General features: G+C 47.2%; 2 protein-coding genes across 2 annotated transcripts in view; one reads left to right on the top strand and one right to left on the bottom strand.

Annotated features, from left to right (window-relative positions):
• Nucleotides 1–907: 907 nt before the first annotated feature.
• On the top strand, nucleotides 908–1,966 carry LOC143155968 (G-protein coupled receptor 183-like). The gene has a single exon (XM_076328930.1). It carries the CDS (start codon nucleotides 908–910, stop codon nucleotides 1,964–1,966), a length of 1,059 nt encoding a protein of 352 aa, XP_076185045.1.
• A 5,443-nt stretch (nucleotides 1,967–7,409) lies between these two features.
• UBAC2 (UBA domain containing 2) overlaps nucleotides 7,410–14,813 on the bottom strand; it is a 110,374-nt gene continuing 102,970 nt past the window's right edge. The window contains exons 8-9 of the mRNA XM_076361690.1: nucleotides 14,427–14,549; nucleotides 7,410–10,989 (exon numbers count right to left, since the gene is read on the bottom strand). Coding sequence (XP_076217805.1) covers nucleotides 10,882–10,989; nucleotides 14,427–14,549 — 231 coding nt within the window. The 3' untranslated portion in view covers nucleotides 7,410–10,881. The remainder of the gene's footprint in view (nucleotides 10,990–14,426; nucleotides 14,550–14,813) is intronic.

Below are 14,813 nucleotides of genomic sequence, written 5' to 3' on the forward strand. Positions count from 1 at the left end.
CCGTCGGGGGCGGGAGGCAGCGCGGTGCCCGGGACGCCCCGTCCCGTCCCGCCCCGTCCCGCGGCTGCGGAGCGGAGCCCGGCGGAGCCCGGCAGCGTGCGGTGAGCGGCGGAGTTGGGGGGCGCGGCGGCCGCCCCGGCTGGACCCGCGGCCGGGCCGGGGCGCGCACCCCGGGAGCTGCTGCAGCCCCGGGGGCGGAGGGGGCCCCGCTGTCCCCGTCCCGGCGGGGGGAGCGGACCCGGGGCCCAAAGCAGGGCGAGCGGCGGGAGGGCGTGCGGGGCGCGGGGGTTTGGTGCCGGGGTGTTCCCCGCTCCCCGCTTCGGACGGGCGTGGGGCACGGGATTTTTGGGGAAGGCTGGGATTTTTCCTCTCTTCGACTTTCTTCGGTTTTGTTTCCGCTCTGGTCCCAGCCCGAAGGTTGCAAAGGTGCTCCTTGGCACCTCTGCCCGCCGGCCCCTCCGGCCCCACTCCCGCGCCCCCCAGCCCCACCGCCTTCTGGGCATTTTCTCAGTGAAGCTCCCCATTCCCATCCCGCGGTGATGCATAAATGACATCGCTGCCGCCGGATGAGTTTGGGACCTTGTTTGTGTGACAGGCGATTCCCCCTCCCAGCCCCCTGGTATTGATTGGACTTGCAAAAAACAAAAATAAGAGGAGCTGGTGACAAGAAGAAGACAATGAGTCACAGCCTTTGTTGAGATGCTTGCACCGAAATCACAAGAGATGCGTTTTTCCAAATGACTCGAGCTGTGTGCTGCCGGGGAGGTGGCAGGGAGCAGGGGACAGGCCTTTGGCTTCGTGATGAGGGCCGGCCCTATGGGTGCCGCTCCTGTTATCAATAAGCTGCAAGTTTCATGTCTGTTCTTATTCCAAGGGAGAGGGCAAGAGCTCGCGAGGCACCACAGAAATGGCTGTTGCGGAGGCCGTTTTCCCGCCCGCCAACCTCACCTCCGGCAACCAGAGCAGCTGCAATGTGCACAACCACCACTTCTCCGCCAAAGTCACATTCTCCCTCTTCTACACCGCCCTGCTAGTGTTCGGTGCCTGCGGGAACATCCTGGCCCTCTGCATCACTTTCCAGCGCAGGAAGAAGAAACTCAACTCCACCGACCTCTACCTGGTGAACCTGGCCCTCTCCGACGCCCTCTTCACCCTGGCACTGCCGGGCAGGATCACCTACTACATCCTGGAGTTTGACTGGCCCTTCGGGGACTGGTTCTGCCGGGTCACAGCCTTCATTTTCTACATGAACACCTACGTGGGCATCTACTTCATGACCTGCATAAGCGTGGACCGCTACATTGCCGTGGTACGCACCAGGCACCCCGGCAGGATCCGGAAGATGAGCCGTGCCAGGGGTGTCTGCGTCCTCATCTGGTCCTTGGTGTTCCTGCAGACAGCGCCGCTGCTTCTGCGGCCCATGACGCGGAGGATGGGGGACAAGCTGACGTGCATGGAGTACTTTAACTTCGAGGAGATTCCCAAGCTACCCTACCTGCTCCTGGGGGCCTGCGTGCTTGGCTTCTTCCTGCCTGTGGGCATCATCTTGGTGTGTTATGTGAGGATCAACCTCAAGCTCTGCCAGACAGCCAAGGAGAACCCATTGACGGTGAAGAACGGGCACCACCGCCGGACCTTCACTGTCATCTTGGTGGTGCTGCTGGCCGTCCTGCTCTGCTTCAGCCCCTACCACCTCAACATCGTCCAGTTTATGGTCAGGAAGATCCTCTACCAGCCGTCCTGCCGCGAGCAGCAAGCCTTCAAGATGTCCCTGCAAGTCACTGTGGCATTCATGAACCTCAACTGCTGCATAGACCCCATCATCTACTTCTTCGCCTTCCGGGGCTACAAACGGAGGCTGCTCCGCATCTTCAGGAATAGCGGCTCGATGGCCACCTCCTCCACTGCCAAGACCCCCTCCGAGAGCAACAGCAACAGCCAGCCGCCTGGCTCTGTCTCTGTCTAGCAGCGCAGCCCCCTCCCTTTCGCTCTGGCCTGCAGCTTATGGACCATCCCCGACGGCAGGAACCGGAGCCAGGCTGCAGAGCAGGACCAGCACCTCTGACAGGCTTTACCACTCCCCTGCCTGGAGCCGAGGGCTCTTGCAAAGCCAACCTGGCCAGGACACAGCCCTGCCTGGCTCCGCACGCCTGGCTCTGCTCTCAGCACTGCTGGACCCACCGTCCTGGAGCACGGAGAGGCTCGTTTTCATCCCAACCCCAGAGGAGGCAGCTCATGCAACCGCTCTGGCTAGCAAACACAGCTGAGGGTTTCCCAGCACCGCACCACGCCACCCTCCCACACCTGTCCCGCATCTTTTGCGGGGCCAATGGCTGCCAGTAACCACCATGGCTGTCCCTCCCTCTCTGTCCCCATCCCCTGCACTGCCCCTGGAGCGCTGGGGCAGCATCCCCATGGGGCTCGGGGCGGCCGGCATGGAGCGCACAGACTCGGGATATTTCAGGAGCAGGCTGGGATGTTACTTCCATGCAGAAAGTCACCTACAGCTCCTTCCCTGCACTGACAAACGGCAGCTCTGCTCTCCCCCTGCCCAGTGTCCTGCTCTTGCACCCAGGCACCGCATGGGTGAGCAGTAAGCACGGGGGAGCTGCCAGTAAAGCCCTTCTTCAAGGGAGAGTGGCGAAGATGTCAATTTGCAGCTCCTGGGAGTGCTGCTGCCTGCATCCGCTGCTCAGGCAGCTGCTCCTTCCCCAGGGTGCCCTTCCTCGCAGCTGGCGGCACTGCGGTCGCCCTGGGACCCGCTGCCAGGAAGGGGATGCCGGGCCTGGCCTAGCTTGCAGCTCTGCTGTAAGGCTGCAAACCCGCCCTGAGGGTGCTCGCCAGGGAAACCTTCCCACCCCTCATTAACCTGAAGGGAGTGGAGGAAAGGGGACAAGAGGACGAGGACTGAGGGTGGCCTTATGTGACCTTGACTGGCCTTTGCTTGAACCCAGTGCCCTGATGAGTCTGAGAGCCTTGCTAAGGGCAGGTTACGCATGACGATTGCCAGAGCGAGAGGAGGAGCCCCGAGACATCGAGTTCCCATCGACGTTTGAGCCTGTGCAATGAGGAGAAAGTCGGCAGGAGCAAGGACCTCCTTCCTCGGCCCTTTTCTGAAGTCGCTGGACTACGATAAAAAACCACACGTGGGATTTCACAGTTCCTGGGATGGCTGGTCTTATGTTTGAGGTTGGAAGGGACAGAGACACACACAGAGACATGAAGAGTAGAAAAAAGCAGCTTTATTTTGCTGAAAAGTAAAACTGAAGAAGTTTCATGAACAAACACTTTTGATTATTACTAATAATTCTTTATGGTAGTAACTTTTCTTTATGGCTAGAAAGTTAATAATAGTGTCATGTGCAGCCTTTTATTGTTTAAATGCGCATGAATGAGCTTTTGGATTATGGTTTTACTTCTGGTATGGGTAACTGTATCATCCTGAAGGCTGACAAAGAGGGATGCCTAAAATAATTCAGGTGGGAAAGGGACTCCAGTAGGTCCTTTCGGGAGGTTATCTGAGCCCTCCTCAGTGCTGGCCTGAAGAGAGCCTGTGTCCTAAAAAGCATGTTACAATGGACAAGGAAGAGCTGGTATGCAATAATATAAGGATATCAATGGTCTGAACACCCTAAAGGATCCCGGCTGGGCTGGTAGTTGCTGTACAGTTCTGGTGCACTGGTAATTTATCAAAGAAGCGCTGGCTGGAAGGGACCTCTCTGCATCACCTCGTCCAACAGCCTACTCAAAGCAGGACCGTGGCTGGCGTGATGTCAGGCTGGCCATGGCTTCGTCTAGCCAAGGCTTGGAAACTCCAGGCAAGGAGGCTCTTCCCGCCGAGGTGACGGTTCCCGTGCTGCAGCACCCTCCAGATGAAAACATTTTCCCCATTGTCCAGCCTGAACCTCCCCATCCACAGCTGGTGGCTGTCGCCCCTAACATCACCTACTCGGGCTGAGAAGAGCATGGCTCTGTCATCTTTGTAACTCAAATTCCCGTATGACTGTGGTGGGGGCTGCCAGGAGAAACAGTGGTACGTAGGTATCGGTCTCAGCGAGCCTCCACATGAACACCGGAGCACAGGTCTGCAGCGGCGGCCAACCCTCCTTCTCAAGACCAAGGCACAGAGATGTTTTGCCAGGCTGGAGCGTATGGCAGAGGCAAAGGCAAATCTGTGACGAAGCCTTCTCAGGAAAAGGCGGAGTATAAACATAGCCTCGTTTGTTCTTTATTGGGGTCTCTTTTTCTCCAAAGTATTTTACTAATAAAGGTATTCCCACCTTTCGACCTCTTGCCACCAGTAAGAGCCTTTGGAGAAGGAAATAGGTGAACAGTTGCGGGTAGCGCTGCAAAATGGCAGCACGCGGGAGGGATCCAGCCTCCCTCCTCTGCACTGATGCCAGCCTGGGGCCCTTTGCTTTTGAAAATACCCACCCGGGGACGGCAGGCAACGAGCTGGGGCCGCGGGGACACCCAAGGGATGGAGAGGGAAGGGACTTGCGCAGAACAGGTCAGAAGGAGCCTGGGCAAAGGAGAACTGCCTAAGGAATCCCCCTATCGCCCGAGCCAGCTTGCCCACCGGGGGGGGAGTGTGTGTGTGTGTGTGTGTGTGTGTGTGTCCCCGGCTGCTTGAAAACGGAGCATTTCACTAAAACCGAAGCGAAACCGCACAGAGCATTTTGCCTAGAGGCACAGCAATACTTTTTCTACGCTTCATTCACCCGCCTGATCCGAGCTCCCCGCAGGACGCTTGCCGCAACCGGCCGGCACGCCAGCCGAGCCGCTAACGCCCGGCGCCGGGCGGCCTTTCCCGCTCCTCGCTGTGCCCCCCACGGGCGAACCCCGCCGAGAACCACCGCCTCCCCTTTCGCTACCGGCTCCGGTCGGCCGCCCGCCCGCCCGCCGCCCCTCCTGCTCCGCCTCCGGCAACCCCCCCCCCCCCCCGCGGCGGTGCAAAACGCCTCCGGAGCTCCCCCCAGCGCTGACCCTGCAGAGAGGAGAGGGGCAACGCCGGTTCCCGCCGGAAGAGGGAGTTGAAACCTTCACCCGGGGTTCACAGCGCGCCCACGAATCCGAAAAAAATCACAGGTGCAGCTGGTGCCCCCCACCCCCGGCGTCCACCGCCGCGTAGGAAGGTGGTGCGTTTGATAAGGAGGGTGGTTGTGAAGCGTATGGCAAGCACGCGCCGGCACACCGGGATCCCCGATGGTTTTCCACGTGGAGAGTTATTACTGCACCGTATGCGGGCCTTTCTGGCTTCACCCTAGGCTGCAGCCTCTTGCCGTACCGCCTTCTAAGAAGGGAAAATTGCAGTTGCATCTAAGGGCAGTGAGAACGCTTTTTGCGGTCACACACTACTACCATGCCTGTGTATAGTCGTGACGTGGTGCAAACAGATTTCCTTAGCAAACTCACGCTGTGACCCTTGTAGCTCAAACCCCCTTGTGAGCCAAACCCCTCTAACGCCACGTATTTCAGATTTCTCCTGAACTTCTGCAAAAGGGCGATTAGCTCACGCAGTCGAATGGAGCACAGAAGGTAGACAGGATCTCTGGAGAGCAGCCGTATCTTCACGGCAAATAAGCACACGGAGCTCGAACGGCACTGCCCTTTTCCCTTAACAGCGGTTCCAAACTTAACACTTTCAGCTAAAAGCACAAATTTCCAGGAGAGCGCTGGGGGACAACAGCTCCTGGTTAGTTACACATTACCTGTTAGCAAACTACCTGGGCCGTACAACACACCTCTTCGGTCTGTGCTTTAAATTGCCCTGAATTGAAGCCGTTGCACGTCACGACATCCACCTTTGTAAGCCAGTAAAATATTGTCATGTAAAAATGCACATATCTACTTAAAATAAAAGCTTCTCACTGCCACATAACAAGCCCCGGTGTGATTGTTTGGGCCGGGTGACGTGGGCAACTGTTGGCTTCTGAGAGGTGCACGCGTGCCTCTCCCCCCTGCAAGCAAAGCAAATGCTCAGAAGCGGCGAGGGACAAGCACAAGCTCTCGATCCACCTCCTTTACGCAGGACGCTTGTTTCCCCAGGAAGGTCATGTGCTCTCACGGCACGGGGATTTATAAATAACCTTGTGTGGGAAAAGCGGTGGGACCTGGGGGGAGCTGTGTCCTTTCTGGAGCCGGTCTCTTCGCAGTCGGGATGGGGTGCTAGGAGAAGAGTCAGGTTGGCAGGACTAACTGTGCTTTGAAAACCAGAAACATCTGCTTTCTCACATGCTGTGGTGACTCCAGGGTTTGCTTCACTGCCGAGCTGCTGGGATAACACTGTTTTCTCTCTTGCTTACATGCACCATCTCATGGAAAACTGACCAACAGGTGTTTCAGGGCACCCCTGAAAAAAGAGTGGATTTTCAGTACGAGATTAGCCACAATATTGTGTATTTGCATTTTCCACACAGAATCTCTGTGAATTCTTTCAAAACTGAACCAAGCGCAATGTGACATCCCGCCCCCCTTCCCTCAGCAGGTCTTTTCTGTTCTCTGCAGTCTATCTTCTACTTTGCTCCTTTTCTCTAAACTCTTGTTTTTGCTCAGTTCCACCTCATCTCCCCCAAGTCCTCTCCTTTGCTAATCTTAAATGACATTTATGGTCCCTACTTATCTCCGGTCGAAAGGCCAAATCCTGCTTTCTGTTCAGCCACGATCCCAGAATTTTTCACCCACTTTTAAAGTATGTACATTCCCGCTTTCTCCAATGCTACCGTTCAGGTTTGGAAACGGTCCCCTACAAACACACGCGAGCCCAGCTAACTTCACGTTTCCTCTTAAAACTCTCCTTTGGAAAAAAACAAATGACAACAGTTGAACTATCAGTTTTTTGAGATCCTCACCAGTCGCACCCATTCATCAGGTCGTACCGTTCCTCTGCTCCCATCACCTTGTATTTGGACTGAAAACTATTGGTAGCACGTACCCTCTTTGATTTTCGATGAAGAGTGGACTTTCTATAGTCAAAGCATCCCTTTATATATGGAAACAGGAGGAATGTAATCCTACTAAAAATTAAATCAAACCCAGCACATATATATTTAAAAAAAAAAAAGCTTATGTGTGCATATATATAAACACATACAGTGTTTGTGTGTTCATGTGACTCTCCTAATAAAATAGTATTTACACTCCTTTATGTAAAATACTTAGTACTATGGCTACCCAGTTAAAGCTAACCTCATCGAGGTTTTTCTTGTGGAAGAACACACACAAGAAATTAATTGCACTTATGTTATCAAAAAACTCTATTCGTTCAAAGGAAGACACTGCATTTATTTATCCTCAAACAGATGCAGTTCCCCTCCAACATGAGCGTTGTAGTTATGAGTGTTTTCAAATTTGGGTGCCTTTGCAACTGCATATATACTCCAAATACACACGTGTTTGAGAGATGGGAGTCTTGGAATACAGACTTTTAATTTTCTTCAACAAACTCTTAGCTCCAGTTAGATTCATCAAACCAATACATAAATATTCTCAGTCACTCTCTGTATATATACATATGTATACACACATATATATGCATATACACACATACGTATATATATATTCGCATACACAAACAGGAGAGCCAAAACTGTTGCCATTTGCCCAGTACCTTGCAATATGTTTTGCTTGCTTGTTCTTCTGTTTCAGACAAAAATAACGAGAACTTTTCTCCATCACATATTCACAAAGGCACCGACAAGCGCTAGGCAGCACAGGTCGGCACATGAAGCAACTGCGACAGCCCACGTGCTCACATAAGTAGCAGGCAACCTTTAACACTTGTTTTGGGAGAGGAAAATGGTTTTGATAGGTACGGAGCCCAATCATTCTGCATCTTAGCAAAAAGTTAAGGCTTGAGAACCTGGCGGCTTATCAGGCAGATTTCCACAAATACAAACCTCGCTGTGGGTGTATTTCAAAGTATCACATAACCGTCTCGGAAAGTCCCCAGTAAATTACTCCGATGTTGTCTCAAAAGACAACATTCCTAGTCTAGTAGAGAAATTTTAACAGCAGCAATTACTTTTATTTCAAAATACCAAATCTTGGCTTTACTGAAACCGGCGTGAATTTCCTAGGGACTTAAAATCCTCTCCATAGAGAAGTATTCTGCATTCTCTCGCTGCCTAAGAAATATCTTTGGGTCACACACAAAATAGAAACTGTGCGATGAGATGTTCAAAACCGTATTGGACAAACACTGCACAGGCTGTGAAGAACACGCTCCTCGCATTCCCAGAAACGGTCCATGAAAGTTTCACCATCAAGTGGAAACCGAGCTGTTTTCTAGCTCTAACATGTGAATCTTTCTTCTATGGTACTTGTACGAAACAAGAACCGTGTTCAACGGCATCCGAAACCCCTCCTTTTACCACTTCTTTTTTTTTTTTTTGTACTTGGAAATCACAACCCTGGAAGCATTTTGAGCACAAACTGTTCTCACAGATGTCAAGGGGAGTTTTCAACTGACATCACCAAGACTTGAATTTTACGCCTTATGTTTGATCACATTTTGTGAAATGCCCAGCAAAACGGGGTTTTCCAAACAACTGTGACATTTGGATACCCCTTGTATAGATAACAGTAAGAAAGGATTTAGACTTGGAGGATATCCGCTTACATGTCTCGGGTGCCACTCAGTATGTTTTAGAATTCCAAGGAATAAATGCTTTTTTGCTTGTCCCTAGAGCAGGGCAAAGCCTGAAAGGGCACAGGTCATATTTAATTTACCCTGGGCTAGGCTGACCTTTATTTCCTACCGACAAAATTTGACTTCTGAAGTAATTCACTAGTCTTTATTGCTACTTTTGATAAAATATTTGTGAAGGAAGAATCTGTATGTTTCAAAATTAAAACCTGTACTTGTTTCAAAACATTTAACTAGTTTACATATACAAATTTTCTTACGCTTGCCCTTTCCTTTGTAAGACAGCAGGTTTCCAGAATTCTCTGGGTACAGAAACGTCCCTAGCCTACACATGCACAGAGCCACTGAGCTTCACCCAAACAAAACCTTTCAATTAAAAAGCAGACCCTGCCTAAATAATGTGATCATAGCAGCAAGCCAAACCCTGAACGAGGTTGATCAGTGCCCAGGAAAACACACGGTCATTCTAAAAACCCCTTATTTCACCCACTGGAAAATACTAAATAATACATACAGGACATTGACTTTATTAGAAATTATGTCATGTGCTGAAAGCTGCACAAATTTCATGTCATTTCTGGATAAGGACTTGTATGCCCAAAGGACTTTTTTCAGTTTTATCAGTCAATTAAAAAAAAAAAAAAGAAAAAGAAAAAAAGAAAGGTACCTCCCTCTCCCTAAATCTTGTCCTGTAATTTCCCAGAATATTTTCCAGGCCAAGTGAGACTGCGCAGGTCTGTACTTTGGTACACGTGTGTTCATCTGGATGTTCAAAACATCCTTCTCTCTCCTGTATTCTTTCATCTCCTCCCCTTGGCACCTGCTATTGCCTTTGTTACGCTTCTGATGACCTCTATCTTATTCTTTATGTATGCATGTATTAAATATGCCTGTGTGTATATAAATAGACATATACATACACAATGTACAAACAAAAGTACATACAGAAACATACATTAAATGCTTGAGATACATGAGTAGATTGGTTTCATGTAGTCACAGTTCGGAATCTCGTATTACTTCAGCTTGGTTTTATAGAGATGTTCACCTCTCTCCACCCCACCTCCTGAAACTCCTAAGGTGCTATTACTGAGCACTTCTGCGAGTCAAGCCAAGTGAGTTTATTTATCAGTCTAAACTTCAAAACCAATATTGTACTACCTTGGCATTAGCGTCCGGTTACCTCCTGTGTTAGCCAGAATCACCCTTAAGGTTAATATTCCAGTCTATGATCAACAGTAAGTTGCTTCAGACAGTGAGGATTCAGCAAATGCAGGGTCATTCACATCTCTGACAGTAGAAAACTAGAACTATATATAGAAAAGTTAGCTTTTTATAATTTTCTTTTAAGACAGTATGTAGCCAGCTCAAAAAATGAAACCAGCACACAGGACACTGAGCACACATCCATCGTTACAGAAGTCTGTCTGAATTAGACATTGAAGTAATTCGAATCATCTCAGTTCTGATCTTAATGGATCATTCGATTCACCTTTATTGCTTCCAGTGAGCATCTTCATGACCTGTACCTAAATGGCAATTTACTCGGTTTGTAAAATTTAAATTTACAGTGGCCACTTACCATAGCTTGGAATACACACATGAATTTTCTCGCATCCTATCTGTGTACTATGTGCTGAATGACAACTTTTATTTAAAAAGGAATTCAAGAGAGAAAATACTACAGGCATTAATAAAACTTTCTGAAGAATGACACAGTAGTCCCATAACCCTTTACTGAGTTGAAAATGAAGTGATCTTCAACCCTCTTATTACTGTAATGAAAAATCAAGTACTGTAAAATAACATGTAAGCTAGAGAAATCAGACTGGTAAATGAAGAAAATACGATTTTTCTTGATAGGTAAATCTAGTCGTTGTGGTTGTTGGAGCTTCGTTTCCTAGTCATTAAGTCTGATAACATGTCTAACAAGGATTTACAAGAAAAAAACCACCTATTTTAAAAATAAACTTAGGTGATATTCAGTAATAAGTAGAAACTAAAGTTACTTTGAAAAGGATAACCAGACTAGAAACCATCAAGTGATCTGAAGGCTTGGGAACAGCTCACGTCATTCATTAACATCACTTTGAATCACCAGTCACGCGGAGCCAGTTTCTCCTTTCCGACGCTCCTGGGGGGATGACCTTCATGAGTCTGTCCAGCAGGTGGCTTTGATCCTCTTTCAGACGTGTACAAACCCATCAAGTGAAGTTCCTTCACGCAGAAAACCATCAGTGCTGCAGCAGAAAATTAGTGGCTACATTTAAGTCATTATTTGAAGCCCTCAGAGCTTCTAGAGCATCACCCCTGGAAAATCCCATTTCCATAAGTCGTGCAACCTGGAAAAGAAATAACGTAACACCGCTTTAAAACCAGAGTTTTATTCACACTTTGTGCGCATTAGTCATGTCAACAGTGTCAGAGATCACTTTTCCACTGATCAGGCTGTTCAAAAGCTTACCTTTCCAGAGAGTAAGCAAGCATGGCTATGCACCACCACAAAGATGTATCTGGGACAGCATGCTTGAAAACATTGCCACAGAGATGACTGCTTTCTGATACTTTATTCAAACCCAACTGTTTGCTGAAAATGCCACACCTGTATTTTCCTAGCTGGTCCAGTTTTGAAAGAAGACTAAAATAGAAAGTATGGCACCACACATGAAAACTACAATCTGACCTTGGGGCTTGCTGCTCTCGACAAAAATAGGACCTCAGGAACCCAACACTGACCAAAATAGGGAATTTTATAGCAGACGCAAAAACCTGTCCAGACATCCTTAGCTCTACTTTCCTTGAAAAGACCTACTTCTCCAGAGGGCGTTAAAAAACCAAAACCGTTCACCAAAACCTGAAAGTTAGCCCTAAAACAGAGGCAGTACAATACTTAAATGGGTTCAGTAAAATTCTTGGAAGGATTCTACGTATTCTCAAAACAGCATAAGTCAATGACACTTGATGGAAGAATTACCTGGAAAAGGGCACGTTAAGACAGTGATTTTGGTAATCAATAACCCCCTGACCATCCCTCTTTATAAATCATGTACTCGACACCTAACCTTTTTGCTCTGTGCTAACAGATGTTCAAATTACCACATGTAAAAAGCAATGTATGTACAACCGAATTTAATTTATGGTTAAATTCCAATCTAAAGTACATTTAAAATCTACAATTCTCACTTAGGTATGACTGAAAGTCACAATATGACTCATTCACTTTTATAGTTAATCTTCTAGAGAGGGGAAAAACAAGGTGTGGAGGGGCGGGGAGCAGCACGTGAAATTAACTGTGGCCACCGGCCGCATAAAGCATTCCCCATCCTGCTCCAAATGGCCTTGTGGCCAGACACCACAGCTCCTGAACCTGGAAATCCTGGGCTACAGGAGCTGCCTGAGAGCTACTGCTGCTCCTCCACTGCTCGTATGGAGCCTGCAGCAGCAGAATGAAGCTGAGCAGGAACGCAGCAGAGGCCGTTTACATCTCAGGAGGAATCTTCCCAGGGTGCAAGAGCAATGTGCGCTAGTATTGAAAGTACTTTAAATGCCTTTTAACAGAAAGGTGCCATTAAAAGCAACCTCTCCTTCCTCTAAGACACCTCCAGAACTTTCAGTATTTTTAATCTTCTCTGCTTTGGTGGCTTACTGAGAAATATACTACTGCCAAGTATGCCCGGAGGTGGGGGTCCTCCTTTTCTTAATCTAAACACACTGTCACAGAACGTTTCAAAACAGCTACCTTGGTTGTCAGAATATCAGATACGGTACTGATAATTTTTGTGCCTTTCCCCCTTTTTCCCCTCGCTTACAGCCCAATGTCGGTTTCTCACCTTCTTGTAGAGAGAGAAATGAATTGTTACTTTTGACACCTCTGCAACAATAGTGTAACTTCAAACTGGATTTCATAACCCTTAACGTTCTAAAGTTTCCTCTGTCTGATTTTTCATCTAAGATTGTGTTTTTTAATTAGAAAAAGGGCAGGCAGTGGAATAAAAGCTAACCACAGAAATACATTTCAGAAGAAAGGTTTTTACTGCAGTTGCCATGAATTCCAACCTTAAGAAGTGGTGGATGGAATTGCAATGTTCCCATTTACAGAAATATCCAGCGAGCATCGTGGGGAATAGATTGTAACAACAAAAAGCTCTTTTCATCTGAGTATATTTTAACCACAGGAACTGAATCCAGCTCCAGGAAACAGAGATGTATACCGGTAACGGTAATTTAAGGTGCTAAAAAACCCACAAGAAATGCAGAGATTTTTGTACCCAAAGCATTGCAAATGCTTGCAAATTTTAATCTGAAGAACAGAAGAAAACCTTGCATTTGTGCTATTCTAAGACAACTCGTGCAGTTATTACTACAGTCCTGAGAAATCAAAGGTACTTAGATTACTTTTCTTTGCAGGGTAACTAGACAGCATTGCAAATGACAGCAATCAGGTGAGCTCTACAACTTCAATGCATGAGAAAACATAAGCGTGTATTGCTTTCATAAATCTGGACCTAAAGGCTTTGGGTAAGAATCCAGCGTAAGTCAGACTAATAACTATTTCATTAGTTCCAGCCCAACAATAAAAGTTCCCATAAGCAGAATCTGTCAATAAAACAAATAAACAGGCCAACCCAGCAGGGAAATCTTTTGGTCTACCCCATACCTGGCACTGAGTAGGCTTTCAGGCTGGCCAAAACTAAGTTTCTGGGTTTTGTCTCAGAAGGTGTTCTTTGGTGTGGGGTTTTTCTTTTTCTTTCTTTTTTTGTTTGTTTTTGTTGGTTGAGGCTTTTTTGCCTTTTTGGATGTAGCCCAGCAGGTTTGCAGTCAAAACCACCAGTGCAGTTAAAATTTTGAACACTTTGAACATAATCTAACATTGAATCAAAACTAGAAATCGGATCATAGCAAAGATTTCTGTTTGGGACAAGCTCATTTTAAACTAACTAGAAATGACAGTGCGGTGTTAGCAAGTGTTGATTTATCTCCCTAAAAAAAGGAAAAAGGGAAAGAAAAACTCACCCTTGAAACCTACTCTTGTTCAAGGGTAGCAGAGACCTTAGACTATAAAATGGCCAATGCAGCTAACTGCAGATAGGCTACACCTGGAAAACTTGATTGCATGCAATAAATCCTGAATACAGAAGTAAGACTAATCTTAAATTCCTATATTTCCTAGTAAAACATCCTCTCTTTTGAGAATAAAACTATCAACAAAAATCTAAAAGTCTAAATCTATACAGTAAGTCTAAATCTACACTTGACAGAAAAGACACAAACTTCTCTGTGGCATCAGTATGTGAAATCAGTCAACCACATTATTGAGGGAAACATCCAAGTTTCAGACCAAGTGTGTGTTGCAGTCCACAGCTGGCATAACATTCTTATTTCCAAAAAACATGACTGAATTGGAAACTTAAGCTGGAGACCTCAGTGAAGGAAAACTCGCATGTCTACAAGACAAATAATGAAATCTATTTGTCATTCTTCCTTCTTTGACACATTTATTTTATCAGATTTGAGTAGCCCCCACTAGTGAAACTGTCTCATCTTTAAATACAGAAGACAAGCAGTTACACATAAAAGCAGAAACTCCCAAGTTGATCTGTAAGTCGTCTGCGGATGGTAATGACAGTTTGCTGTCTCTGTATTGTGACCGTTATCTGATATTCTGATTTGTGCTGCTATAGAGAGCGTTTAAGAAACTGTGTCAACAGATGATAAAAAATTAGTAGAGGTAATTCCTAACCAGTTTTTTAATGCCATTTTAAAACAGAAGAATGTTTACCTGCTCTTCAGAAACCTCGGTAGGTGGAGGTGTGTCTTGTTCAGACGGGTGATGATCTTGATAATTCGCATTATGTCTATGACGTAAAGGAGGAAACAGTCTATTCCAGTTAATCATCCCACCCTGAAACCAGACACTGCTGTCAGTCTTTGCAAAAAGAACTACGGATATTTTTAAACAAAAAGATCATCCATCCCACATAATACAAAAGGCAAATGTTTGAGTACAATATTTTAAACAACAAAAACTGCTGCAGTCTCTTATGAAGTCAAAATTGGGACTGGTTACTGCTTTACTAGTTATTAGAAGTAACCACTGTAAATTAAGGAAAAGTGTTAACAGAAGGAGGAAAGGATGCTTCACACCCATTGTGAGAGATTTGGTTTA

The sequence above is a fragment of the Aptenodytes patagonicus genome, chromosome 1, assembly GCF_965638725.1.
Source record: "Aptenodytes patagonicus chromosome 1, bAptPat1.pri.cur, whole genome shotgun sequence".
NCBI lineage: Eukaryota > Metazoa > Chordata > Aves > Sphenisciformes > Spheniscidae > Aptenodytes > Aptenodytes patagonicus.